Consider the following 26,838-nt stretch of genomic DNA (forward strand, 5'->3'; position numbering starts at 1 on the left):
GGAAAGAAAGAAATGAGTAGATTAACTTCAATATATTACAAGGATACCTACTTGTAAGTTCTTTTTATTGATGATAACCATATTTAACTCTCCTCAGTTGAATGGATAAAATCATTATGAAATTAAACTTGTTTATGTAAGTTTTGCTCATTTTTCTCTAATTCATTTTGTAATGTTTTTAACATGTTTAGTAGAAGACAAAAATATTTTATATATTACTTTCAATACTACGAATTCTGCATTTGCCTTGATGTTACATGAATTACTTCACTAAGTACTGATTGTCAAAAAGTTGGACTGTGTGGTGTATGCAATTAAAAACTGCATCCTTCTTTCTGAACATGCTGTACATGTAAGTGACCCCATGGGTCTCCCAAAGTGAGCCTTTAACATTCCAGAATTTTTACTGTGCATCTGTTGCTGGCATCTAGCCTCCCACCCACACAGGCTAAGACTACTAAATGAAGTTTATGCTAGTGCAATAAAGTACATAAAGATGAAGTAATAAAACGGGAAGATAGTTACCTTTCTAGTGGGGTCACTAAAATAGATTCTCTAGAAGATTGTATGCATATTTGTTAAAGAAAACAGAACATGTGAGTATAAGAACGTAGAAAGAAATTTTTAAATGGTTTTTCTGACATATATTTTGTGTTGTGTATTCCAGATGGGATTTATTCAGCTCAATGAGGACTTCATATTTATTGAGCCGCTGAATGATACAATGGCCATAACAGGTCATCCACATCGTGTATATAGGCAGAAAAGGTCCATGGAAGAAAAAGCCACAGAGAGGTCAGCTCTTCACAGTCATTACTGTGGTATCATTTCAGGTAATGTCTTCTGAAAGGATTGAACTAAATGTGCAGAGTGAGATGAATCATTTAAGTCTCCCCCCTCTTTCTCATTCCCTCTCCCTCTTTTCTATCTACTACCTTTATATATTGGCAATGTGGAGTCTCTTTTACTTAATAGCAATTATATATGTTCATTTTAGGCTTATCTTTTAGTTTTCTAGGAAGTGCTACATTTTAATATAAAAGAACAGAAACTCAAAAGAACTTCAGAAATGAATATATCAAATGCCTTATAACTTTCTTGAGTTGTGAAGTATTCCTTATAGGATACTGTTCACTCCACTGAAATAGAAATAACAGAGAGTTCCAGGTCTCCTGAAACTGAATCCAGTGAGCTCATGGCCTTATTTTAGGCTACCTCTGAGAGAACACCATAGAGATCTCTTTACTTCTACTAGAGGCATTTTTTTTAACCCATTTAAAAATCATCTTGGAGATTAAAATTAGCAGCAGAATAACCATAAGAGTAAAGATTTATACTTTTAAATTTTGTTCATTGTATCCGAATCCCATAATTCTGAACTTTTCAGAGGCTCATAGCACTGCAAGCCATCAAATCCTCATCTCTTTTTATCTACAAGTTCTTCACAGAAATAAAGGGTGGTGGTGGTGATATTTTTGTGTACCTTTTTTGTGTCCTTTAGGCAGAAATCTGTGGCATTAGGAAGAAAGATAAGGAAAATGAATGATTTTTAAATGGAAGTCAGACCTGAAAGTTAGAGACAATGTTCATAAAAAATTAGTTTCACTGGGAAGAATTGTTAGACATTCAGTTCAGATGTCTCAGTGAATATCCACTGATATGAGAAATGTTTCTAATGAGAATATGAGGAAATATGAATTTATTGAAGAATTTTCAGTGTAAAGGTTGAAGATTTTTTTTGTTGCACATTTGAAATTGTTAATATAGTTAGTGCCATGATGTCAATTCTAAGATTGATTATGATATTTGAGACTAGGTTAGGTATAGTGACAACAAGTAACATTTGGGGAGACCATAGGATGTCCAAATCATCAATAGGGCGTCCAATTAAAAATACTGTAATGTTTCTGACTAGAATGTATTTATTTCAAATTAATTTGTGGTTTCTGTTTTCTTTTGTGAAAACTCATCAGTCTGTATGAGAATCATATTCAAATGTGGTTAAGTGAAACAATTTCCATGTCACAATATTCAATGTACACAAAGCAAGTTAAATAACATCCTCTTTCCTATTCTAAGAGCTGTAGATATGAAGGAGATCAAACTGACCAAAAGCTATAGCATTATTACCAAAAAAAGAAAAGATTTTGTGTTGTGAAAATATGAAAACAACAACAGTAACTTGGATGTAGCCCATTTAAGGAGATTGCTTTGTGTGAGTTAAACTGAAAATCTGCAATGTGTAACTTTTGAATCATAGTAAGTTCCAGCTGTTCTAATTTTCATGTGCTTTAATGATACAAAGCAGGTTTTGTATACCATTATGCATGGAGGAAAGTCTAAACATTTCTTTATTTTATTAGGCTAATAAAGCATAAATGCATTGTTCATATTTGGCAAATGTTTCAAAATGTTTCTGATATACATACAAATATATAAACATATTACAAATATTTTGTTCATGACTGTTAAATATTAATGTTGATCTACTTGGATCAAGGACTTGTATGCAAAGGGTGGTAAGATATCACCAATTAGATGATTTTCTGAGATTACCTATTTTTAGATTAAATGCTCAGTATTTAAAATATTTTTAAAATTAACAATCCATGATATAAAGTATGCACTTAATTCTACAAATGTTTAACTGTTACTTTTCCCTTCTTGCTTTAGGCTTATGTACTAACTAATTAATAAAAACAGCATAAGTTTGGATAATGTTACCATATTGCCTTTGAAAAATGGAATTATATAGTTTACTTGTCTTTGGCTTGGTCTTTGTACTATTCCCTTTCATCATTTTAATGTCTTGGGTAGACTGCACTTAATTTTCATGATTTTTTTCCCAGTGGGGACTTTCCTACTTTAACATGACTTCATTGTGTTCTATGTTCTTAAAAGATAACATAGAGGGGAGGGGTACTAGAGATTGAGAGTTAGGAGCCTTGGATTCAAGATCCAGTTTCAGTCTCACTCCAGTTAGGTAATCTTGGTCCTTTTCCCTCATATTTTTAAACCTTAGCTTCTATATTTTCAACACAGGCACTGCCGATTACCTCACAGGGATGTAGAGCTAAATGACATAATTCCCATTTTTAAGAGGTGAACCATATATTATTTTAGACAAAATGATAAATCAGCAGTTGTACTGCAGAATGATAAGTATCATGACAGACTCAGTACACAGGATCCCTGAAAATGGGGAGCTGAACATGAAACATAAAGTAAAACTTCTTAAGACTTGATGGAGAAAAGGAAGTGGAGTATGCAGGTGAAGATGATGAACCTTGGGTCAGATTGCCTGCATTCATATCCTTATCCTTCCACTTCCTATGTGATCTTGGTGAACTTTTTCTCTCAAAAAGTTCCATTTATAATGTACAGCATAGGCAAGTGATACCTGAACCTCGGTGCTATCCTTAGAGATTATGAGATTATGTGTGAAAATGAAAAACATATCCGATGCTTTTAGCATATGTTATTAGATGTTAATGGAACAAGAGCATTTTAGGCAGAAGAAACAAAACATGCAAAAATATAAGGGCGTGAGACAGCATCAGCCAGAAGAGCAGAAGTCAAGTGTCTGCACTAGATAAAGTTCAGTCCTAGAAAAGTAGCCATGGACTGGAAAATGAAGGGTCTTGCATGCCCTATAAATGATATTAACGAAATCGATTGCTTAACATTTTATTGTACACTTAGGAACAACTCTGGGAATCAGTATGTAAAATAAAGATTTATGGAATTGAAAATCAAGGTTCAAGCAGGACAGAGAGATCATCTCTATTCTTAGAGCCAACTTAATCAGGCCACTACTGAAATAGTTTCTGTACTCTATCCATAACTGCTGTGGAGGTTATTGGTCAGCATGTGGAGGGCACACAATGAGCACCCATTAGTACATAATTTTAAATTTCTTTTCCATTTGCAAGGGTACAGTATCAAGTGTGCATTTTTTGTTTTGTTTTGTTTTGTTTTGGTGTCTGAGATTGAACCCAGGGGCGCTTAAGCACTGAGTCACATCCCCAGCACTTTTTATTTTTCATTTTGAGTCAGGATCTCACTAAGTTGTTTAGGGCCTTGCTAAGTTGCTGAGGCTGACTTTGAACTTGCAATCCTCCTGTCTTAGCCTCCCAAACACCTGGGATTATAGGATGCACCACCATGCCTGGCCTCAACTATGTTATTTTTTACATGTATAGAAACATGCATGTTTCTATTCATAGGTAGAAAATGATCCAGATTTTTAGGAAATGAAGAATGAGTTAAGCAGAATTGCAGCCAATGAAAACATGGAAGGAAGCAATATGATAAAATGATTAATTTAGTATGTCTGATTTTCACATACAATGACTAACTTGTATGATGGAGACTACCATGAATTTGAGATTCTTAAGAAAGCTAGCCTCTTCCAGAGAGTCTATTTAAAGGTAATATGCAAATAAGGACACAGGAAGCTGACAGATTAGGGCCAACACAGCTGTCAATAGCAAGGCAATATTGGAAATATACTTTTCTATCCATTTCTACATAACCTGTCCACCACTCTTTTTTGGGGGTAGGGTACCAATGATTAAACTCAGGGGCACTCGACCACTGAGCCATGACCCCAGCCCTATTTTGTATTTTATTTTAGAGACAGGGTGTCACAGAGTTGCTTAGCACCTCACTTTTGCTAAGGCTGGCTTTGAACTCTCGATCCTCCTGTCTCTGTCTCCCAAACCACTGGATTACAGGCATGTGCCACTGTGTCCCTGTGTCTACCACTCTTGATTAAACAGCCCCTCTTTTTATAAACTCTTCCTGCTTCTTATTTTAGTTCTTCTTTCATTTATCTTACATCCCCCTCTGCTTTATGGGCAAGTCTTCATCCATGTGCATGCCCCCTATATAGAGGCACTTCTCAGGACTTCCTTCCCCTCTTCTCCTTTCACATTGTGAAAGTCCTTTGTACATTATTTACAGAAAGGTGAATGATTGTAATGTGTCCATCCCTTTTGAGGGCCTGTAGATTTTAACTTACTTTTATTAGTAGTCATATGCTACCTTTTTTTTTCTAGTTGAAATGGATTTTTTAAAAAAACTAGAAAACGTGAGAGTAACTACATAAATAACATTTATGGTAAATTCTAACACTTTTTAAATAGGAGAAACAAAAGTCTTATATCATTGGCATTATTTTGTTATTTTTTATTGGTGGATGTTATATATAACACTAGGATTCACTAGTAATTCATTCATTTATAATTATAAATGCATGGAATGTAATTTGCTTCAATTCTGTTCCCAGTACTTACCCTTACCCTTCCTTTCTTCCCATCCCCATTCCCTTTCTTCTACTCTGCAGATCTTTCTGTTTATTTTTAAAAATTATTAAGTTTTTCTTACCTATGTTAGATGGTGGAGAGAAATCATGCAAGATAGAAAGAGTGAAAGTGCCAGCTTAAGAAGGAACTTTTCCAGGTTCCATTTATCTATCATGGTTAAGAAGGATTCTTCGAAAAAGAAAAGGTCAAAAACAATTCTAGAATAACTGGGGTGTAGGTCAAAAAAACAGCTAACCCAAAAGTCCTTAAAGGGGAGAGGACCAGTACTGATGGCACAGAGTGGGCAAAGTGGAGAGCTGTGGAGAGGTCTTGGGAACTAGGTAGTTGGTCCGTCTGTTCCTGAATTCATTCAGCTACAAAATAGTAAGTGAAAATCTATTGTTTTAAGATAAGCTGGAATTATTGACAACATAGATATAGTTTATTAAAAATTAGTTCATAAATTATCTGTCAACATTCAAGTTACAGGGCAGGGGATGTGACTCTCTAGTAGAACATTTGTCTGGCATACATGAAGTCCTGGGTTCAATCCTGAGCAACACACACACACACACACACACACACACACACACACACGCAAACAAATAACATTCAAGCCACAATATCTAGAACACATGCAATTACTTTGAGGACTACATATAGACTGTGAGAGGCATTTTGTGAATACACATGGATAGTTCTTGCAATGTGGCAGGTGTTAAGGAATGGAAACACAGTCCATACCCTTGTGGAGCTCCCATTGTGGTAATAAGGACAGGCCAGCAAATAGAGCGTAGTTTGGGGGAATCTGTCGCCCAATGAAGGAAACTGCAAGCTACCTCTTAGTTATGTTATAGGTGTGGTTTCTATAAAACAAACACACAAACTGGCTCAAAGATAGAAATTTCCCCCCCAAATATTTTACAGTTCAGAGGTGTTCCAGTGGGACAGGGAAGACTGGTCAGTATGACCTGGGACAGCATCCCAATGTCTAGATTCTTCCTATCATATTGTTCACTATCCTATAAAAATGTTGTCTTCTGCAGTGTCCACCTTAGCTCACAGTACTTTGTCTGGATTCTTGCCCATGACATGAAGCAAAGACAGAAAGTAAGGGACGACAAATTTTCTTTAAAAAAAAAAAAAAAAATGATTTTGTTAGTGCATTATAGTGACACCTAGTTGGATTCGTTGTCCTATGTATGGACTTTAATTTGCGCCATTTCAGTTCTCAGTGTCTCCTATTTCCCTCCCACCCCTTCCTCCTATTCTCCTTCCTCTCCTGGCTTTTCTTCTATTTATTTACTTATTTTTTAATTGATGCTTTATAGATATACACAAAGTATATCTATATATGTGGATTTCACTGTGGTGTACTTATACATACACATAGTATAATTTTGTCAAGTTCATTGTGCACTTTTTCCCTTTTCCCATTCCTCCCTTCTCCCCCTCAATCTTGTACTCCACTGATCTTCCCTCTGTCCTTATCAGATCCAACCCCTACTTTTTTCTCCCGACTGTCCTAGCTTCTGCATATGAGAGAAAACCTTCAACCCTTGATTTTCTTGCACATACCCGTTCTGCCCATATTACATTCTTAAAGACACAGTTATTTATTCATACCCCTTTGAACTGTAGGCTAAAGAATTGCTTCTGTTTAGGTGGTCACAGACCCATGTAAAAGACCAAAGTGAGGATGAATTTTCTGTTCCTAAAGGAAACAAGGGAAAATGGATATGAAGAGAAAATTAATAATCTTTGCTTTAACAACCTCCCTAAAATCTGAGGATGAAAAGTGACAATGTGTGCATATTTATATTTCTCTTGATGAGTTTATTAGGTATTGACCCTGCCAAGATGAGTCTGTTCATATACTTGTGGGACTGTTCCCTACTAAATATTTACCATGAGTTTATATGATCCTTGTGCCTACTCCTAGGCACTAATTCCCCCTATGGAAGATATCATGGTATCTTCTCAGCTTTTTTAAATTTTATTTTTACTTTTTTATTTATTTATTTATTTATTATTTAATCTAACCAGTTTCTGATGTTTCTATAAATGGAATCACCCTACTTGCTCTGTTGTCTGACTTACCCATTCCTGTGAGGTTCATATGTATTTTCCACCTTGCAGCAATTGGTTCCTTTTCATTGCTAGGTAGTGGTATATTTCATCATATAAATGGGCCAAAAGTCATTTACCCAGTGTACTATTATAATTTGTATTGCCCTGAGGGCATCAGAGAAATACACCAATTAGTCATTTACTTACCCTTTGTGAGAAATGACTGTTTAAGTCCTTCGCTTATTTTCAATTGAGTTATCTGCTATTGATTTATAGTGACTCTTCATTTCTTTATTCTGAAAATACATTAAAATATTTCTCCTCATTGACATGGTTTTCATTCTGACAGCAGCATGGTTTGATAAACAGAAGTGTTTATGTAGTCAAACTTATAAATATATTTTTTGTGTAGTTTCTCTGTGTATTTGGCTATGTTTAAGGACTCTGTCATTTAAAGGTATAAATTTGATGTTCTTCTGATGGAAGGTGGAGTCAATAATTCCTTGTTTTCCATTCATAATGATCAATTAATTATGATCATCTGCCTAAAGATTGGATGTGTGGAGCTCACTTCAAGTACTTCATATATGTAATATGTTCAATTTTACTTTCAAAAAGAAGTTATAACATACACTATTTATTGAGTTATTTTGTTTATATGGACTTTTGTGATAGAAATTTTACATCAATCTTTTAATTATAAGTCATCCATCAATAACTCTAGAAAGTAGGTGGTATTATTATTCAATTTTCAGATGAGGAAATTGAGACCCACTGGGAGAAACTGGTTTCCTAAAATGGCAGAGCTAATAAATGGCAAAAGTCCATCCTACCTAATTTTAAGCTTATACCCCAAAGGCAAGTGCCTTTTGAGATTTCATCTCTGGAGAAAACATTTTTGGTTTTGCCATTACTATGAATGATTAACTTTATTAACTTAACTCAGAAGGAGGTACATTTAGAAATTCATTTCTCTGTTGCAGATAAAGGAAGACCTAGGTCTAAAAAAATAGCAGAAAGTGGAAGAGGGAAGCGGTATTCATACAAATTACCTCAAGAATACAACATAGAGACTGTAGTGGTTGCAGATCCAGCAATGGTTTCCTATCATGGAGCAGATGCAGCCAGGAGATTCATTCTAACCATCTTAAATATGGTAGGCAAACTTTAAAGTGCGCTTGGAATTTTTTCAAGAAAACTCTAAGGAAGAAATGTGTGAGTATTTATAATGAAGTTCTTTAAAAATTAACTCATTCCTGTTCCTTTCTTTTATTGACGTCAGTAAAAATATTGATTTGGTATCTTGAGTATACCAAATTGATTCATCTTCAAAGAGGTCAAAATAATGATTCACATCTAGTTAAAAAAACAAACAAACCCTTATTGTTAATTTTGGCGAGGCAAAACTCAGAGAAAGAGTTATTCCTCTCTCTCTCTCTCGTTTTTTTTTGTTTTTTTTTTTTTTTTTTTTTTTTTTTTTTTTTTTGGTGGGGGTGAGTGGGATACCAGGGATTGAACTCAGGGGCACTTGACCACTGAGCAGCTACATCTCCAAACCTATTTTGTATTTTATTTAGAGACAGGGTCTCACTGAGTTGCTTGGCATCTCACTTTGTGCTGAGGCTGGGTTTGAACTCAAGACCCTCCTGCCTCAGCCTCTGAGCCTCTGGGATTACAAGTGGGTGCCACTGCAATGACCTATGCCTTTATTTTCCTTCTCTCTTGTAAAGACCATATGTTGATATCAGCAGAAATGTTACAGTATTTGTTTGCATGCATGGTCCCACCAAAAGCTCTATAGGTTAATTATAAGAAGAGATGTTGATATCCACTGAGCTCTTATAAATGTGTGTAAAATTAAATGTCAGATATTGTTCTAGTTGGTGAGTAAAACCTAAGATTTACTAAATAAAATGTTAAACAGCTAAATCTTACATAACTAATTTTAGCTGAAAATTTCTGGACTACAGACATCTAGGTTGTATCTAGAATTCTAGGGATGCTTACTACCAAATTAATCCTTTGACTTAACTGTAACTCTGTTGGGTAAACCTTCTTCAAAGAAAAGCTAGTAGATCATAATAAAGAGTAGTTCTTAGGGAGAATGAACAGAAAAAAAGACCAAAGGCAAATGTCCATTTTTTTAATTCCAGTTACTATAGAAGGCAAGGTAAGAACCACTGATTCAGGGATAAGTCTATTACTATTTTTACTACTTTTACTGTCATTTGACTGTTTTTCCAGTGGGCAGGGTTTTCACACTTCAGAGACTTCTGTCCATATTCAGCTGCATCCTGAGCACTCCACCAGTGTTCAAGTACAGAGTAGACTAACATAGCCTAAGGACTTCAGTCTCTTCTACATAGTAATGTGACTGAAAGCATTGCTTTAGTGTGCCAGTTACATATTTTCTAATACAAATTAAATAAATGCTAAGTTTATTTTTAAATCAAACCACCAATAAAAATCATCTTATTTTCCAGCATTTTAAAATAAGATTTCTCAACTAAATTGAGACTTCCCCATGTTTGGCCTTTAAGAAAAATCAAGATGTTTTTCAGTTTTATTTTAGGTTTTTTATTTTTATTTGTTTTTAGGTTTTTAACCTTTTCCAACACAAGAGTCTTGGTGTGCAGGTCAATCTTCGTGTGATAAAGCTTATTCTGCTCCATGAAACTCCAGTAAGAAAGTCTTGAGTTTTTATTCAATTAAGTGGGTAAGAAACTGTGTTCAGGAACTTTTAAGTAAAGGGAATGTTAGGGATATAGTTTTATTGACTTAAAAATCCAGAAATATCCACTGAGTCACTTAAAGTATACATAAAACTGGCTGTTAGTGTTGCTTAATACCTCAATTTTATTCGAAAAATGGAATGTTCTTAGTTTCCAAGGATCCTGACAACAAACCTTAACTTTCCAAAATGTCATTTTAAAAAGCCATTTTAAATGACAGATTTTTTCTATTAGTTAAACATGTGCTTTAAAACAGTTTTCTTATCTGTAGTTCATTTAAATGGACCACAGTCTGGCATCATATTGGCATGCTATCTAATAGACACTTCAGAAAACCTTTGTTCTTAAATTGTATAAGAAATGAATTATTTAAGACTAAAAGTTCCACATCTTCTAATGTTCCATTGCACCTCTTTCCTTTTTCAGAGTAGCCTTAAACAGATTTTATAATATTGTAACTTCACAAAGTTTTAAGATTTTTGAGTTCGGCTAAATTAATACTAAATGTCTTCCAGGTTCTAATTAATGTTATGGTCAGCAGTCTGCTTTAGTAATTCGGAAGTTTCCTTAGTTTTTTGTATATCTAAGAAAAATCTACCTTGAAGTAAAATACCTTCTGTTGCAGGCAGATCTGTATATTGGGCACCATGGAGAGAAAATGCTAGAGAGTTTTTGCAAATGGCAACATGAAGAATTTGGTAAGAAGAATGACATACATTTAGAGATGTCCACCAACTGGGGGGAAGACTTGACTTCAGTGGATGCAGCTGTACTTATAACAAGGTAAAGTTCCAAAGCCAGCTCAATAGCATTCCAGATTCAGTAGCTATGCTGTTAATCCTTTAATCCCTTGAGAGAATGCTTTTATTCCAGATTTTGTGTTCAAAAAATGTCAGGGCATAATGATTTCAGTCATCTGCTTCAATTGGTAATGACTGATTTCTGAACAGCCAAATATTGGATAATTTATTGACAAAACATTTAGTTTATTAAATTAAAACTAAATTCACCTAAATTACTTATTTCTTTTCTTCTTTGAACCCAAAGGCACTTTACCACTGAGTCACATCCCCAGTCCTTTTTATTTTTATTTTGAAACAGGGTCTCACTAACTTGCTTAGGGCCTCACTTAGTTGCTGAGGCTAGCTGGGATTATACCACACCCAGCTTCACCTTAATTTTTAATGCCAAATACTTAGCCATTTAAAATGATGAGTTAAAAGTGGATTTGAGTGGAACTTTAAAAATTTAAAACTACACTGTTTTTCAGTTACCACCATATAACTAAATAACTTAAACAATTTACACATTTTCTGGCTCCAACTGAGAAAATAATTTAAATTAAGTAGCTAATTAATTATAAACTTCAATGGGAATATACTACTCAGAAATATATGTAATACAGCAGTACATATATATGCAAGTGTAAGAATGAATCAAAACATGATCTATATAAGTATTTTATATTAGTAATTTCCCATTAATTTGTTTTGCTTAGACTAGCAAAAATAGATAATTCACTGCATGAGCTATTTCATTTTAGTGATTAAAAGTGTTCTAATTTCACATCACAGAAAACATAGCAATATTGTTAGATATGATTTTCTGAAATAAATCTATTGAATTCATAGTAGTTTTTTGTTAATTCATTATCTTAAGACAATCCTAATTATAAGAAACTTATAAGAATAAGTGTCTCCATGCAAGAATGCACATGGACTTCCACTTCCAGCTATGTAAGTATAACAGATACTGTACTTTTCTAATAAACAACCATTAAACTGGAAAATACTTATGAGGTAATAGTTTTCAGTCACCAAAGAACAAAAATGCAAGACCTTAGTCCTTGGAAAAAGGAAAATTTATTAGGAAGCCGCACAGTTATCATTTCGCCTGGAGGCAATTTCTTGACTATTATAGCATGCTAGATCTAGGTGAAGCACAGTGCTCCTACTGAGGATATCAGAGATAAGAGTTCTATGCTTGGGAAGGTGCCAGAAAGTACATATGCAGATCACCTGTGAGAACTCAGCAAGGGCAGGTATGAAAACGTAAGAGGGAGACTGCCCCAAATCTACCCTAGGGTTGATAATACGTACTAACGATTTTTAAAAGATAGTTGAATTGAATTGATTCAGGCCACAAAAGTGGGACAATAAGGTTGTCCTAGCATTTGTCTAAAAGAAAACAAAAAGTCTGTGCTTCATCATAAGTTCCATGTCCTGGAAAAAGGCCTACTCTTACTGACCAAACAAACCTTGAAACCTGACTCAGAAAGATCTTTACAGGACACTGTTCCAAGGTTGATTTCCATCAATTTACAGGAACTTGGCAATTGTCTTGAGCTTTTGAGAGATCCTCCAAACTAAAGAGTAAACTAAAACTTGCACAAATTCGGTGCGATGAGCTAGTAATTGAATTGCCTCCTAAAACAAATGTCAATACTCTTCAAAGAAAGATGGCAGAGTTCTGAGCATCTATAGCATATCCCACACAATGTCTAAGACATAAAAATCAGCCAAGAAACATGAAAATGTGAAGCAAGTAAAATAGTCCATAGAAAGCAGTCCTGAGATAGCCTAGAAGTTGAATTTATCAAACCAATATGGTTGTAACTGGAGTCTCAGAAGAGTGAGAATGGGTAAGAAAAAATATCTGAAAACCTACTAGCAGAAAAGTCTTCACAGTTGTTGGGTGTGGTGGCACATGCTTGTAGTCCAGCAGCTTGAGAGGCGGAGGCAGAAGGATCACAAATTCAAAGCCAGCCTTAGCATCTTAGTGAGACCCTCAGCAACTTAGTGAGAGCTGTCTCAAAAATAAAATAAAATAAAGATAATGATAATAAAAGGGCTGGAGATGTGGCTCAGTGGCTAAGCAGTACTAATCTCTGGTACCAAAAAATAAAAAGAAAGAAAGAAAGTCCTCAAATTAATTTAAAAAGTAGCACATAATAGGCACATCATACAATAATTGCTCTGTTTAGATATCATCAGAGAAAATAAATATATTACATAGGGGAACAATGTTAAGGTTGATAACTGACTTCACATCAGAAAAACAATATTGTGTGCTCCATAAATATGCAACAATGAATCCAACCATTGTGTACAAATATAATGCACCAATAAAAATGGAGAAAAAGAAAAAAAGTAAGCCCAAAAGACAATGAAACAATATTTCTAATGTGCTAAAAGGAAGAGAAAAACTAAAAACTGTCAATGTCAATGAGATAACACCATTAAGATAATTATCAATAAGATAGTAACCCTGGAAAGATACCTAAAACAAAAACAAAAACAAAAACTATAGCTAACATCACACTTAATGGTTAAAATTGAATGCTTTCTCCTAAAGACTGAAAGCAAGGTCAGAATGACAACTATTCCCATATCTATTTGCCACCATACTGAATATCACTAAAAGAAGAGGTATAAATATTGGGAATAAGGAAGAAGAACTCTATTCACAGATTATGTGACTCAGTACAAAGAAAATTCTAAAATCTATTCACAAATGATAGGACTCAGTACAAAGAAAATTCTAAAAGTCTAGCAAGAAAATGTTCCAAAATATAACTGCATTTTCAAGGCCACAGAATATAAATTCAATTTGCAAAAATCAGTTGTATTTTTATATACTGAAAATGGACAATTGAAGAAACAAAACTATCCTAATTTCTAAAGTCATAAAATACTTAAGAATAGCAAAATACATGCACATGTTTATAAAGGAGAACTACATAGCTCTGCTGAGAGAAGTTAAAAATATAAAGTTTCATTCATTGGAAGACTGAATATTATTAAGATGCCCATTTTCTTCAAATTAATTTACAGAATCAATTTATAGATTCACTGTTATCCTATTATAAATATGAAGTGTCCCCTAAAAGCTCCAGTTAATGTAGAAATATTCAGAGGTAAATGATTAGATTTTGAGAACTGTAAACTAATGGGTCCATCCTGGTTTGAGTGGACTGACTGGGTGGTAACTCTAGATAGGTGGAGCATGGCTACAGGAGGCAGGTCCCTGGAAGGGTGTATCTTCCTTTCCAGCCCTCTCTGCTTCCTGGTCGCCATGTCCTGACTGGCTCCATCTACCATGCCCTTCTGCCATGAAGTTCTACTTCACCATGGGCCCAGAGCTAAGGAGTTAACTTTCTATGGACAGACCTCCAAAACTGTGAGCCAAAATAAATATTTCTTCCTTTAGGTTGTTCATGTCAAGTCTTTTGGTCACAGTAACAAAAAGCTGACTAAAGAATACCAATGAAAATTTCAGGCTTTTGTGTTTTGCAGGACTAGGCATTAAACCCAGGGCCTTGTCCCTGGCAGACCACTGAACTATATCCCCAATCTTTTAAATTTTCTTTTCAGACAGGTTATCAGTATTGTTCATGCTAACCTTGAACTTGTGATCCTTCTGCTTCAGCCTTTGGAGTGGCAGAATCACAGGCATGTGCCACCATACCCAACTGTCTGAAGGCCTTTTTTGTCGAAATTGAAAAGCTTATTCCAGTACTTTTATTTGGAAATTCAAATGACCTAGAAGAACCAAAGCAATATTGAAGAACAAATTGAGTAGACTTTCACCGTCTAATTTCAAAACTTATCATAAAGGTTTGTTAATCAAGACAGTGTGGTTTTTGAAAATTATCATACATATCAGTGAAGCAGAATAAGCAGGCTGGAAGTAGACTAATGTATGTATGTTCAACTGATTTTCAATAAAGTGAGCAATATAATTCATCACTGTAAAGATAGTCTATTCGTCAAATGATATTCAAATATCTGAACCTCTGCATGACAACATGGATGTCCTTAACATCAAGTGTACTGTTAATTAAAAAAATCATAAGCTTAAAGATGAAAACTACAACTATAAAACTTTAGGTAAAAATCAGAAAATGAAATCCTCATTAACAGAAGGTAGGCAATGCTTTCTTAGGATACACAAAAATCTCTAATCAAAATGAGAACCATCTCCTGTTTGAAAGACTACATATGAAATGAAAGCAAAAAGATTCATATTTGCCATACATATATCTAATAGGAACAAAATATGAATATGCACATGTATACATACCATCACATGTATAAATATATAGAACTGGTAGAACTCAAAATAAGACAAAGGAAATATGAATCTCCAACAAATATATGAAGAGATGCTCAACATCACTAATATCAGTAAAATGAAAATTAAATTTGCATTCGTTCAAATGGCTTCAGGTTTTGAAACTGAATATACCCAATAATAATGAGAATATGGGATGCTCCTAAACTGGTGGAATAATAGAAAGGTTCAGCACGTAGAAAAACAGTATTTTCTTAAAAAGTTAAGCATTCATTTGCTATATAACCCAGGACAGATTCTCAATATTTGTCCACGAAAAATAAAAGCATTTATTCCTAGAAAAATCTGTACTTGAGAATGTGTAGTAGTTCTAAGTATCTTAAGTGTCTGAGTGGATATGTTGTCATAAATTCAGACATTTAAAGTCTTCATCAAACTGCTGATAAACACACAGCATGAATAAGTGTTAAAACATTATGTTGAGTGAAAAAGTCAAATTTAAAACAGATCGGAAGGATGATTCCATTTATATAAAGTTCTAGAACAGGCAGAAGTAATCTGTGGTTTCAGATGTTGCCTGCTCTGAGGGTGGGAAAATTGCAAACAGGCACACCCAAGGGAAAGTTCCGTAGTGATGGAAATGTTGTATATTTTGCTTTGAATACATGGGCTTATACATTCCTCAAAATTTGTCAGAATTTGTGCATTTTATGTAAATTTTACCACAATAGAGTTGATTAAAAGAAAGCATAGGATAAATTGAAATGAGAGGGAAAGAAGACCTGCAGGGATGGAGCAGAAAACTATGGCCATAGGATTTGAGTCCAAACAGTAAAACAAAGTCCAGATTATGCAGATTGTAAATGACACAATAAAGATATTTTTTTCTTCATCTGAGAGCAATGAGAATTTGTGTCAAACTGAGGCAATTCTAGTTGTATTGTGAAGAACAGTCTAACAAGGGAACCTGGTTGATGTTTTCAACCATTTGCAAGATTATTGCCCTTGTCCACTGTGAAAGATGTTCATGCAGCTTTGACTGTTGACAGATATTAAATAGCAAAAATTAATAATTGAAATGATCTATGCTTTTACAAGTATTAGCTAGTGATCTTCAGCTCTTTAATTGTCCTGAGTCTCTTTTTATTAATAAAATAAGGATAGTGTTAGAGGATGATAAATGTAACACCTAGTAAATGGCAAATATTTATTAATTTTTTTCCAAAAGTAAATAATTGAATAAGAATCTGGATAAATTATTATTGATAAGGAAAGCATAATATCAGAAATATCTTTGTTGTATGATTATATTATAAAAGCTTTTAATTGATAGTTTTGTCAACCTCTGACTAAAATTCACTTTCCTTATTTATAAAATTATTTTTCTATCCTACATTATCTTAGATACAGATGAGAGTCAACATTCATTATTGAAAGTAACCTCTACTGATTTAGAACATTTTAGGGAGTTAATTTGTAGCATATTAAACATTACTAGTTGTAATTTACAAATAGGTTAAGATTAATTTAAATGAGAAAATAATTTGTGAAATTTATGACATTTCAGAATTGTGAAATGAATAATAGTTCCTTTTTCTTCTGTTAGCTCTCTACATCCAGGGAAAATTTATTTAATTATTTACACTTCCCATTTCTGTAGAGTCAGCCTTATTTGCCCTGGGATTTTCACTGTAGGTTTACTGAAGAATTCAATAAAGTACTAAAACTCAAAAAGTTTTATTTGTTATAAAGAATGTAAGTCCACTTTGTATGCCAAAGTTATTGCAAAGCTATTGCATTTTGAATAAATAATTCATATTGGACTAACTTGCTTCCCAAACTCTATTAGTCTATTAGGTATGAAATTTGCTACATAATGAAAACAAAGAACAAACACTTAACTTTTTCAAATGACTAAATAAACTGGTTTTTTAAAAATGGCAGATAATTATTCTTTGTGTAATATGAATTTTGCTCTCACCTGCTTTTATTGTTTCAACATTAAGTAAATCAATGGATAAAAAAGTAATGAGTAAATAAATGGGTGGCTATGATAACCACCTATAAAATGGAACAGAAAAATTAAATGCAGATTTGATTTAGAAAGTATTTAAAATTCAAAGGAAGATTAAAATGTGAATGGAAAGTAGTAGACCCCTTGATGTAGATAAGCAATGTTTTTAATCCCAATTAGTCCAGTTATAAGCTGTGTCACCAGATAAGTTGTTTGACCTCACTGATGTTTAGTTTATCCTCTGTAAAATGGGTATAGTATCTAGTCCACATGATATCATCTTCATTTTATAATGATGTGCTTAAAAAATCTAACACTGTGCTTGACCCATAATGAATATGCAATTTCGATAGCTAGTATTATTTTGTTATTTTTGATTCATTAAAAACAGGGAACAGTTTAAAAAAAGGCAGGAGGTACAGAAAGTATTGCATGAACACACTTGAAGACTTTCTGACTTTACTCTGTATTTCTACATTGCTTCTCCTTTAATCCCATGCCTATTTTTGGAGTGAAGAATGCTTTGAATGTATTAGACTAAATGCTGAAATTCACAGCCAATTTCAGTGAAGCCAGTTTCAGTGATTGATGACCTCCAGGGATTTATTATTTTCAAAGAATATAATTATCTGACACTTTATTATCAGAATCAATAAAGGAATCATTCATATTATCAGCTTCTCAATAAAAAGTTTATATTGTGTATTCTGGGAGAAAGAAAAGAACCACCAGAAATAACTGTGTCTTTCAAAGAGTAAGAGTGACTTTTCCTCCTGCAAAACTTTGAACACATTCTCTGTACTGCACAGTAAAGTCTTTTCTTCCTGAGAATTCATCAAGTTTGTTTTGCTTTATATGTATTTCATTGGAGATTGTTCAACTTGATAGTCTGTATTTAACTTGATACTGACAAAAATATGATATAATTATATCTAATTAAATAAAAAAATTGGGTTAAATACTTTTTTAAAAGGAAAAATAAGTTAACGTTTTTTTAAAAATAATGACCATACTAGTTTTTCTACAGGATTATCAGCAAATACAACCTATGTTAATTTCAGAATATTTAATGAGTAAGTAAAACTTAAATTCCTTTTATTTTCACAGATCTCTACATTCTTTTAATTTAAATTATTTTGTTAATAAAATTGTTAAAATGTATCTAAAAAAGCCATACATTTTTCTGTGGAAGAGCTCCTCTTAATGGAATTTCAGAGTGATAGGATAGATTTGGAAAGATAATGTGATTAAATATACAGGCCATTTTTAATCAGTTTTATTTTTAGTTTCTTCTAATTAGGAAGGCAACTTACATTAAAATTTATTTTGTTTATGGCTTTGAGCTTTTTTCTTAGTCATATTAACAAATTTTAAACTTTGCTTGACTGTATCAAAAAAGTTTTGAATGATTTGCTTCTATAAAAATAACAGTAGCAAATATTATTTTAATGAACATTTTTATGATTTTCAGTGAAGACATAGACCTACTTTTGCCATGTTAATTTGAATATTTTATGTCATATTTATAATGTTTTAGCTCAAGAAGGATCTTAAATATATATTTTATAATGTTAAATATATTGCTTAAAAATCGGTAGTGCCATAGCAATCTCTATGACTAATTATGATTCCATAAATTATCACTTGAATTGACCACCATACTAATACAGAGAAATAAAACTTTAGACTATATGAAACATGTATGAATTCTATAGATTTATTTCTAGATTGATGAAGTCTGTCTTCCTTTCTTATAGTAGATTCAGGAAATAATGGTTTCTTGGACTAAAGAAGATAATTATCATAATTTGATTAATAAATCGTATTTTCTTTACTTACTATGAATTCAGTGTTCATTATGAAAATTTGTCAAATATAAGAATAAAGATAAAAATTAGCCTATAACCCCACTACTTAGGGAGAAATATGGTTAACATTTTTAGTATATTTCTTGTTTTATTGCCTAAAAAGCACAACATTTCAAGTAATTGGGATTTACAGGAAAGTTTTTTCTCCCTGTCAATATTGTGACATTAATTTCATTTTTATTTCTATTTTTTTCTTCAAAACACTGAAAAGAAAAAAACCTTTAAGACTCCTCTTAAAATTGTAAGGTTTTTTTTTATATGATAAAGCTTTAAAAAATCAACATTCCTAACTAACCACTTTTCATCATTACCTCCTTTGTTGCTAGCCTTCCCTAGCTGTACACAGGTATTCTTGGAGAAATTCAAGAAAAAAGAGTAGTGTGATATATTTCACATGTGCAAGAAACATAAAAAATATTAAAATTACTCGTAGTGTATCAGTCCAGTTATGAAACAAACATTATTATTGGAGTCAAAATCCTCATTTTATGTACAGTTTATAATCCACATTTTCCCTTAAAAATCTATTTCAAACATTTGCTTGTGCTGAAATAGTCTCTAGGAAATGTAGTATAATTCTATTTCTTTTTTCAAAGTGATACGTATTCTCGTAGTGAAAGTTTAAAAAGTTTTAAACATATTCTTTAATACAAGCATATTTTCATGGCAAAAGATAAACACTTTAATATTTATAATAAATTAACATTTACCCAACACTTACTCCCCTTCTCTTACCCTAAGGTAACCCATGGTAACACTTGGTATGCAAAGAACATTATTTTGTATCATGCACAATATTCTTTCTATATTTTTTTCGCTTTAAATTATGACTCCAGAGTCTTTTCATGTGATTCATTGTGGAAGTCAGAAGAATGCCCCCTGAATGTATTCATGTCCTAGTCTTCAGAACCCATGAGTATGTCACCTTTCATGACAAAATGGATTTTGCATATGTGATTAGATTAAGGATCTTGAGTTGGGGAGATTATTCAGTCATTATCTGAGAGGGTGCAATGTAATAATAAGAGACCTAAGATATGGAGAAGGAAGAATTTTAGAGTGAGAGAGGTACTGGAGGATACCCAGCTGGCTTTGATATGCAGAAAGGGATTATAAACCAATGGAAGCAGGTAGTATCCGGAATTGGGAAAGGAGAGTAAATTCTATTCCAGGCTGCATCCCTGATGACACTTTGATTTTAGCCCAGAAATATCTATATTCAACTTCCCTCTATTAACAATAAGATAACAAATTTGTTTTGCTTTAAGCCACTAAGTTTGTTTTAACTTGTTATAGCAGCCACAGGAAACTCATACATTCACATGGGACTGCATCATTTGGAAGGAGTTTCAAAGATAAACTATTTTTTTTTTAGGATAGTTAAAAACTATTTTCTCTTTCAAAAGGTATGCATATATAAGACATTGGTAGACACTGACAAACTGTTCTTTACTCACCTGCAGGGCAAAACTTCTCTGGAGGATCACTCTTTCTCCATATCTCTGCTTCCAGGGCCAAAGCAGTGAAAATCAACTCACTAAAGGGAATGTTTTATTTTTCAGTGACTTAGTACTGTTTGGTCAGAAAAGTCTAAATGCATGTTATGTGTAATTGTCATGGGTGGGGACATCCCTTATTAGTTAGCATAGACCTAATGGTGGTCAGATCTTTAGCTTTATAAGGAAGTTGTAAAAAATAAAATCAGAAAAATATTCATCTCCATGGATCTCATGTTCTTATCTGTATTTGTCAGGCTAAACTCAACCAGGTTCAGTTTCAAGTGAAAGCTCATCTTAGATAATTATTAAATTTTTCATGTTATGAGAACACATCATTGGGAAAGACATTTAGCTCAGGGATTAATTTTGGTTTCAGCTAAAATGCATAATGTTCTTATAAATCCAAACCTATCTGAGGTAATATATTTGTCAAATTATTCTGTGTGATACAATAAAGTAAATAGTTTAAAGCTGACCTAGTGCTTGTGGGCTCGTAATAACGAAAACATAAAACATTTTCCCAACTGTCAACTCTGTGATTTCTTAGCATAATTTTCACATTTCTCTCTGAAATCATAGAGAAAGCATAAGCCTCTGTCTTATGAAAATACTCTTTAATTTAAAATTCAATTTTATTTATGATGTATTTTTGCCTTTCATATTTATTGAAATGCTTTTGGTTTATGTACAACACTTCTGAAAGTTGGTTTCAAATGAATGCCATTGGCAAGTAAGATAGAAAATTTAATAAAATATGGAAATGGCAGAAATAATCTTGATTTAATACAAATCACAGAATAATTTTTGAATGACTCATTTATAGGTATATCCTAGGGCACTATAAAACTCCACAGTGAGACTCATTCTCAGATGCATCTTCATTCTTGGAAATTAAGACTACATTTCTTTTTTTTTCCAATATAAATCAGAACTTACACAGAATTTATTGGCCTTCCCAGTTGGCGAAGTCTAACTGTATCATTTCCATAAACTCATGTAATGAAACTCTATGCAGACTCCGTATGCAGAGTCGACAGGATCCCAGAATGAGAATACATGCATATAGGTCTGGGCAGCAAACAGATCTCTATCCCTCACCCCACAAGAACAATCCCTGAGTTTTAAGTTAGGAATAAATTATTTTGGTCCTAAAAGGAAACTGTTAATTAAGAATCTAAGATTATGAATTATTGTTTTAGCTGAAGTTTATTAATGCTGCTGGTAATTTATTCTTCAATTTTAATGAGGATACTTCCAGGGCTTTTGGATAAAAGAATGTGTGGGTTTTATTTTTTTTAAATAATGTGCTTTATTCATTTTTTTTGCAAAGTGAATAGGAGTTGGCTGTATAAGGCTCTTCAAGACCTTGACACTGAGCAGTGCCTTTGCCATAGTTTTATCATGCTGTTCAGTTACAGATGAAATCCCTTGGTTCTCATTATGTAAATCAAATAGTCATGTTGCAGCCTCATGCATCATGATATGATGTATTATATGTTTAGAAGAAACACATAAAATCTCTTTTCCTCTACATCTGAATATACTTTACACTCAGTGATTCTTGGCCTTAAGGTGAAGATTTGATTTTATGTGATGCTTTGATTTGCTGCATTACCATCTTATTCAATATCATCTCTTGGGGTGTTTCTTTCTCCATTTGTTTGCTGGCAAAGATGGAAAAATTGAACTCTCCACTATTTAAGACAATTCCTAGGCTTCTTTCTCACTGACCCTAAGAACCTTATATGTGTCATCCTCTCCTGTGCCTTCAGAGGAGAAGACTGTTTTATCTACATGTGTGTCCTTCCTTCTATCCTGTGCTTGGCATAGAAGAGACTTGGTGAATTTCATCACATCTAATGGAAGAGATTATGCACTGCACATAAGTAGAGGGAACAATATACTTTGTTGCATATGTATATATACCCCTAGATTGTGCAGTGCCCAACCTGTGCTTCTAGGCATGGTAGCTCTGAAAATTTTGATTTCTAAAGTTTCCTTTGCAGACAAATACTGTAAGTATTTTGTGATTTACTAATCATAAATAAGCTAGAAAATCTTTTCCTTTCCTCTTCATCTATAATTATGTTCAGACTATGACACATTATGCCACTATAATGAAATATATTTTTTAATATCATTTGGATTTAGTTTTGAGCCAGAGATATACATTGCCTAATTTGAGTACCAGAAGAGGTAGATTTTTTTTTTTTTTTCCCTCATCTAGATAGGTGGGAAAGAAGTCTGTGCAGTTGTCAGAGTCAAAGGAAGAACTAAAAAACATGCATAAGGGAAGACATGAAGAGGGAAACTGTAAGGAATCTCATCCACTGGGATTAGATGACTGAGGGCCATTCACATTCTCTTCCTAGATCATCCACTTTATACCCTCTGAGAAAGTAGGTTTAGGCATAGGGGCAAATTCTGTGATGAGAAGTCAATGACTGGAATATTCTGACCAAATAATATCGGGTAATAGAAGGTGGCTTCCTAAAGTACAGATGTTGGGAGGTAGGAATGGGGTGGTGGATTACCTCAGTTAGGGATATGGAACCACTCAGGTTTTTAAAAACTCTTGGTTATAACCCTGGGAATAACTGTTATGATTGAGAGCAGTCTTGTTTTGCCTAGACTCCTAAGGTTATCCATTTTGTATTTTGTATACTGAAGGGTATATTAACTTCTAGCATATCTCAGAAGAAGCTAGGGGAGTGGTAGCTACAGTGGTAATGGTCATAAGCTAAAATTTCAGTGTAACTTCTCATTTTTCTGGAGTATTACTTCAAATTTTGGAATGTGTTTTCAGAAAGATCTTTTTTAAACAAGAAAAGGCATAGATATTGAAACTCTCAATGTTGATGGACAATCCGATTATTTAATCAACATTTCTTTTTTTTATTTACTATTTTCTTTCTGTAGTTAACAAAAATAAATCCTCCTTGCCACATTTATTCAGTCAGCATAGTAGACCAGTGAGAGATGTGTAATCCTAATAACATTATTCTTTACACAAAAGTTAAATGGAGATTAATGAATCAAATATCAACAGCCAATTTTAATTATCCAGGATAGGTTAACTAGTATATAGATTTTCCATAACAACAACAACAACAAAAAATTGAAAAGCACCTTAACTTTATACACCCTAGGGAAATATGTTACACTATGTCTCCTGTTGTCTGGAAGCACACAGGAATTAACGGACAGCACATTCTTCATGCATTGTGTTGTCTGCATCTTGGGGATGGTCCACTCCTTTGCCCATTAGATAAGAGGTCTGTGCAGTGGGCAGTAGGCCTCTGTACAACAAAGGTACCTTTGGAATACCTTAGGAAGGTAAATATTGGAGGGAAAAGTCATGGCTACTAAAGCAAATCAAAGCAAGGGAAAGGGGAAATGCTCAGGAGGGCCCAAGTCCCTGCCTTACTCAAGTCCTAATGAAATAAGGGTGAAGTGTACCCAGCTAAGAAACCTGCACAAACAATAAATCTCCAAGTGGTCCTCATGAAGCAATTCATAAGATAAGCTATCATACTTGACTTAATATTTTATTTATAACTGCAGAATGATAAAGGTATTGTTAAATATTGGGTGTGATTTAAATGAAGTTTATACAAGTCCCTTTGAGGCTTGTTTAAAAAAGATATTATTTCAAGTTGTGTTTTAACTTCTATCTGCCAACTCGACCCTTCTCCCCATTCTTCTTCTTTTTTTTTTTTTCACTTGCAGATTAAAATTTATTTATTTTTATTTTTATTTTTTTTCCAACTCACTAAGACTTGGCACAAATTTGTTTACTTCAAGCATTTTATGATGAAAGACCAAACAGCAAACCTCTTGGTCATTTCATAGTCTTGTTTTGCTACACCAACTCTGCAAGTGGTTTGAGTAAACAGGGTGTCCATGAAAGGATAATATACTGTGAAAATGTTACTTTATTTACATAAATTATGGGGTTCTGTGCAGTTGCCCAAGACCTTGACATCACCTAGAATGATTTTTTTTATTTATTTTTATTGTGAACAAATGGGATACATGTTGTTTCTGTTTGTACATGGAGTAACAGCATACCATTTGCATAATCATACATTTACATAGGGTAATGATGTTTGATTCATTTCGTTATTTTTTTCCTTCCCCCCCACCCCTCCCACCTCTCTTTTCCCTCTATACAGTCCCTCCTTCTTCCATTCTTGCCCCCCTCTCACCCCCCATTATGTGTCATCATCCACTTATCAGTGAGATCATTTCATCTTTTGGATTTTTGAGATTGGCTTATCTCACTTAACATGATATTCTCCAATTTCAACCATTTGCCTACAATATATATATACATATATATACACATATATATGCCACAGTTTCTTTATCCATTCATCAATGGAAGGACATCTAGGTTGGCTCCACATTCTGGCTATTGTGAATTGAGCAGCTATGAACATTGTTGTGGCTGTATCTCCGTAGTATGCTGATTTTAAGTCCTTTGGGTATAGGCCAAGGAGTGGCATAGCTGGGCCAAATGTTAGGTCCATTTCAAGTTTTCTAAGGCATCTCCACACTGCTTTCCAGAGTGGCTGCACTAATTTGCAGCCACACCAGCAATGTATGAGTGTACCTTTTTCCCCACATCCTCTCCAACACCTATTGTTGCTTGTATTCTTGGTAATCACCATTCTAATTGGGGTGAGATGGAATCTTAGTGTAGTTTTGATTTGCATTTCTCTTATTACTAAAGATGGTGAACATTTTTTCATATGTTTGTTGATTGCTTGTAGATCTTCTTCTGTGAAGCATCTGTTCATTTCCTTAGCCCATTTGTTGATTGGGTTATTTGTATTCTTCATGTAGAGTTTTTTGAGTTCTTTATATATTCTGGAAATTAGTGCTCTATCTGAAGTATGAGTGGCAAAGATATTCTCCCACTCTGTAGGCTCTCTGTTCACATTGCTGATAGTTTCCTTTGCTGAGAGAAAGCTATTTAGTTTGAATCTATCCCAGTTATTGATTCTTGCTTTTATTTCTTGTGCTATGGGAGTCCTGCTAAGGGAGTCTGATCCTAAGCCAACGTGTTGAAGATTTGGACCTACTTTTTCTTCTATAAGATGCAGGGTCTCTGGTCTGATTCCAAGGTTCTTGATCCATTGTGAGTTGATTTTTGTGCAGGGTGAGAGATAGGGGTTTAGTTTCATTCTGTTGCATGTGGATTTCCAGTTTTCCCAGCACCATTTGTTGAAGGGGCTATCTTTTCTCCATTGCATATTTTTGGCACCTCTGTCTAGTATTAGAAAATTGTATTTATTTGGGTTTGTGTCCGTGTCCTCTATTCTGCACCATTGATTTACCTGTCTATTTTGGTGCCAAAACCATGCTGTTTTTGTTACTATTGCTTTGTAGTATAGTTGAAGTTCTGGTATTGCGATACCCCCTGTTTTCATTCTTCCTGCTAAGGATTGCTTTAGCTATTCTGGGTTTCTTATTCTTCCAGATGAATTTCATGATTGCTTGCTCTATTTCTGTAAGGTACGTCATTGGGATTTTAATTGGAATTGCATTGAATCTGTATAGCACTTTAGGTAGTATGGCCATTTTGACAATATTAATTCTGCCTATCCAAGAATATGGGAGGTCTTTCCATCTTCTAAGATCTTCCTTAATTTCTTTGTTCAATGTTTTGTAGTTTTCATTGTAGAGATCTTTTACCTCTTTGGTTAGATTGATTCCCAGGTATTTTATATTTTTTGAGGCTATTGCAAATGGGGTTGTTTTCCTCATTTCCCTTTCAGCTGTTTTGTCGCTTGCATATAAAAATGCTTTAGGTTTATGCATGTTGATTTTATAGCCTGCTATTTTGCTGAATTCATTGATGAGGGCTAGAAGTTTTCTGGAGGAGGTTTTTGGATCCTCTAAATATAGAATCATGTCATCCGCAAATAGTGACAGCTTAAGTTCCTCTTTTCCTATTCATATCCCTTTAATTTCTTTGGTTTGCCTAATTGCCCTGACTAGAGTTTCGAGGACAATGTTGAATAGTCACCAAAAGACTAGACTACTTGGAAGACAGAACCTCAGACAATGACGACAAAATATTTAATCTTGAAAATAAAGTTGCCCAGAGAAGATGGTAAGAAATCATGAACAGAATCTCCAAGAACTATGGGGCATCATGAAAAGACCAAATTTAAGAATTATTGGAATTGAGGAAGGCACAGAGATACAAACCAAAGGAATGAACAACCTATTCAATGAAATAATATCAGAAAATTTCCCAAACCTGAA

At 33.7% G+C, this 26,838-nt stretch overlaps 1 protein-coding gene across 3 annotated transcripts in view; it reads left to right on the plus strand.

Annotated features, from left to right (window-relative positions):
• Nucleotides 1-26,838, plus strand: part of ADAMTS19 (ADAM metallopeptidase with thrombospondin type 1 motif 19) — a 303,272-nt gene that overhangs the window by 47,006 nt on the left and 229,428 nt on the right. For 2 of the 3 annotated variants that reach the window (XM_079145925.1, XM_079145926.1), the window contains exons 3-6: nucleotides 668-833; nucleotides 8,360-8,532; nucleotides 9,974-10,057; nucleotides 10,734-10,891. In XM_079145925.1, coding sequence (XP_079002051.1) covers nucleotides 668-833; nucleotides 8,360-8,532; nucleotides 9,974-10,057; nucleotides 10,734-10,891 — 581 coding nt within the window. The remainder of the gene's footprint in view (nucleotides 1-667; nucleotides 834-8,359; nucleotides 8,533-9,973; nucleotides 10,058-10,733; nucleotides 10,892-26,838) is intronic. The other variant, XM_079145927.1, reaches the window with a different exon arrangement.

This window comes from Sciurus vulgaris (genome assembly GCF_902686455.1).
Source record: "Sciurus vulgaris genome assembly, chromosome: 6".
NCBI classification, from domain to species: domain Eukaryota; kingdom Metazoa; phylum Chordata; class Mammalia; order Rodentia; family Sciuridae; genus Sciurus; species Sciurus vulgaris.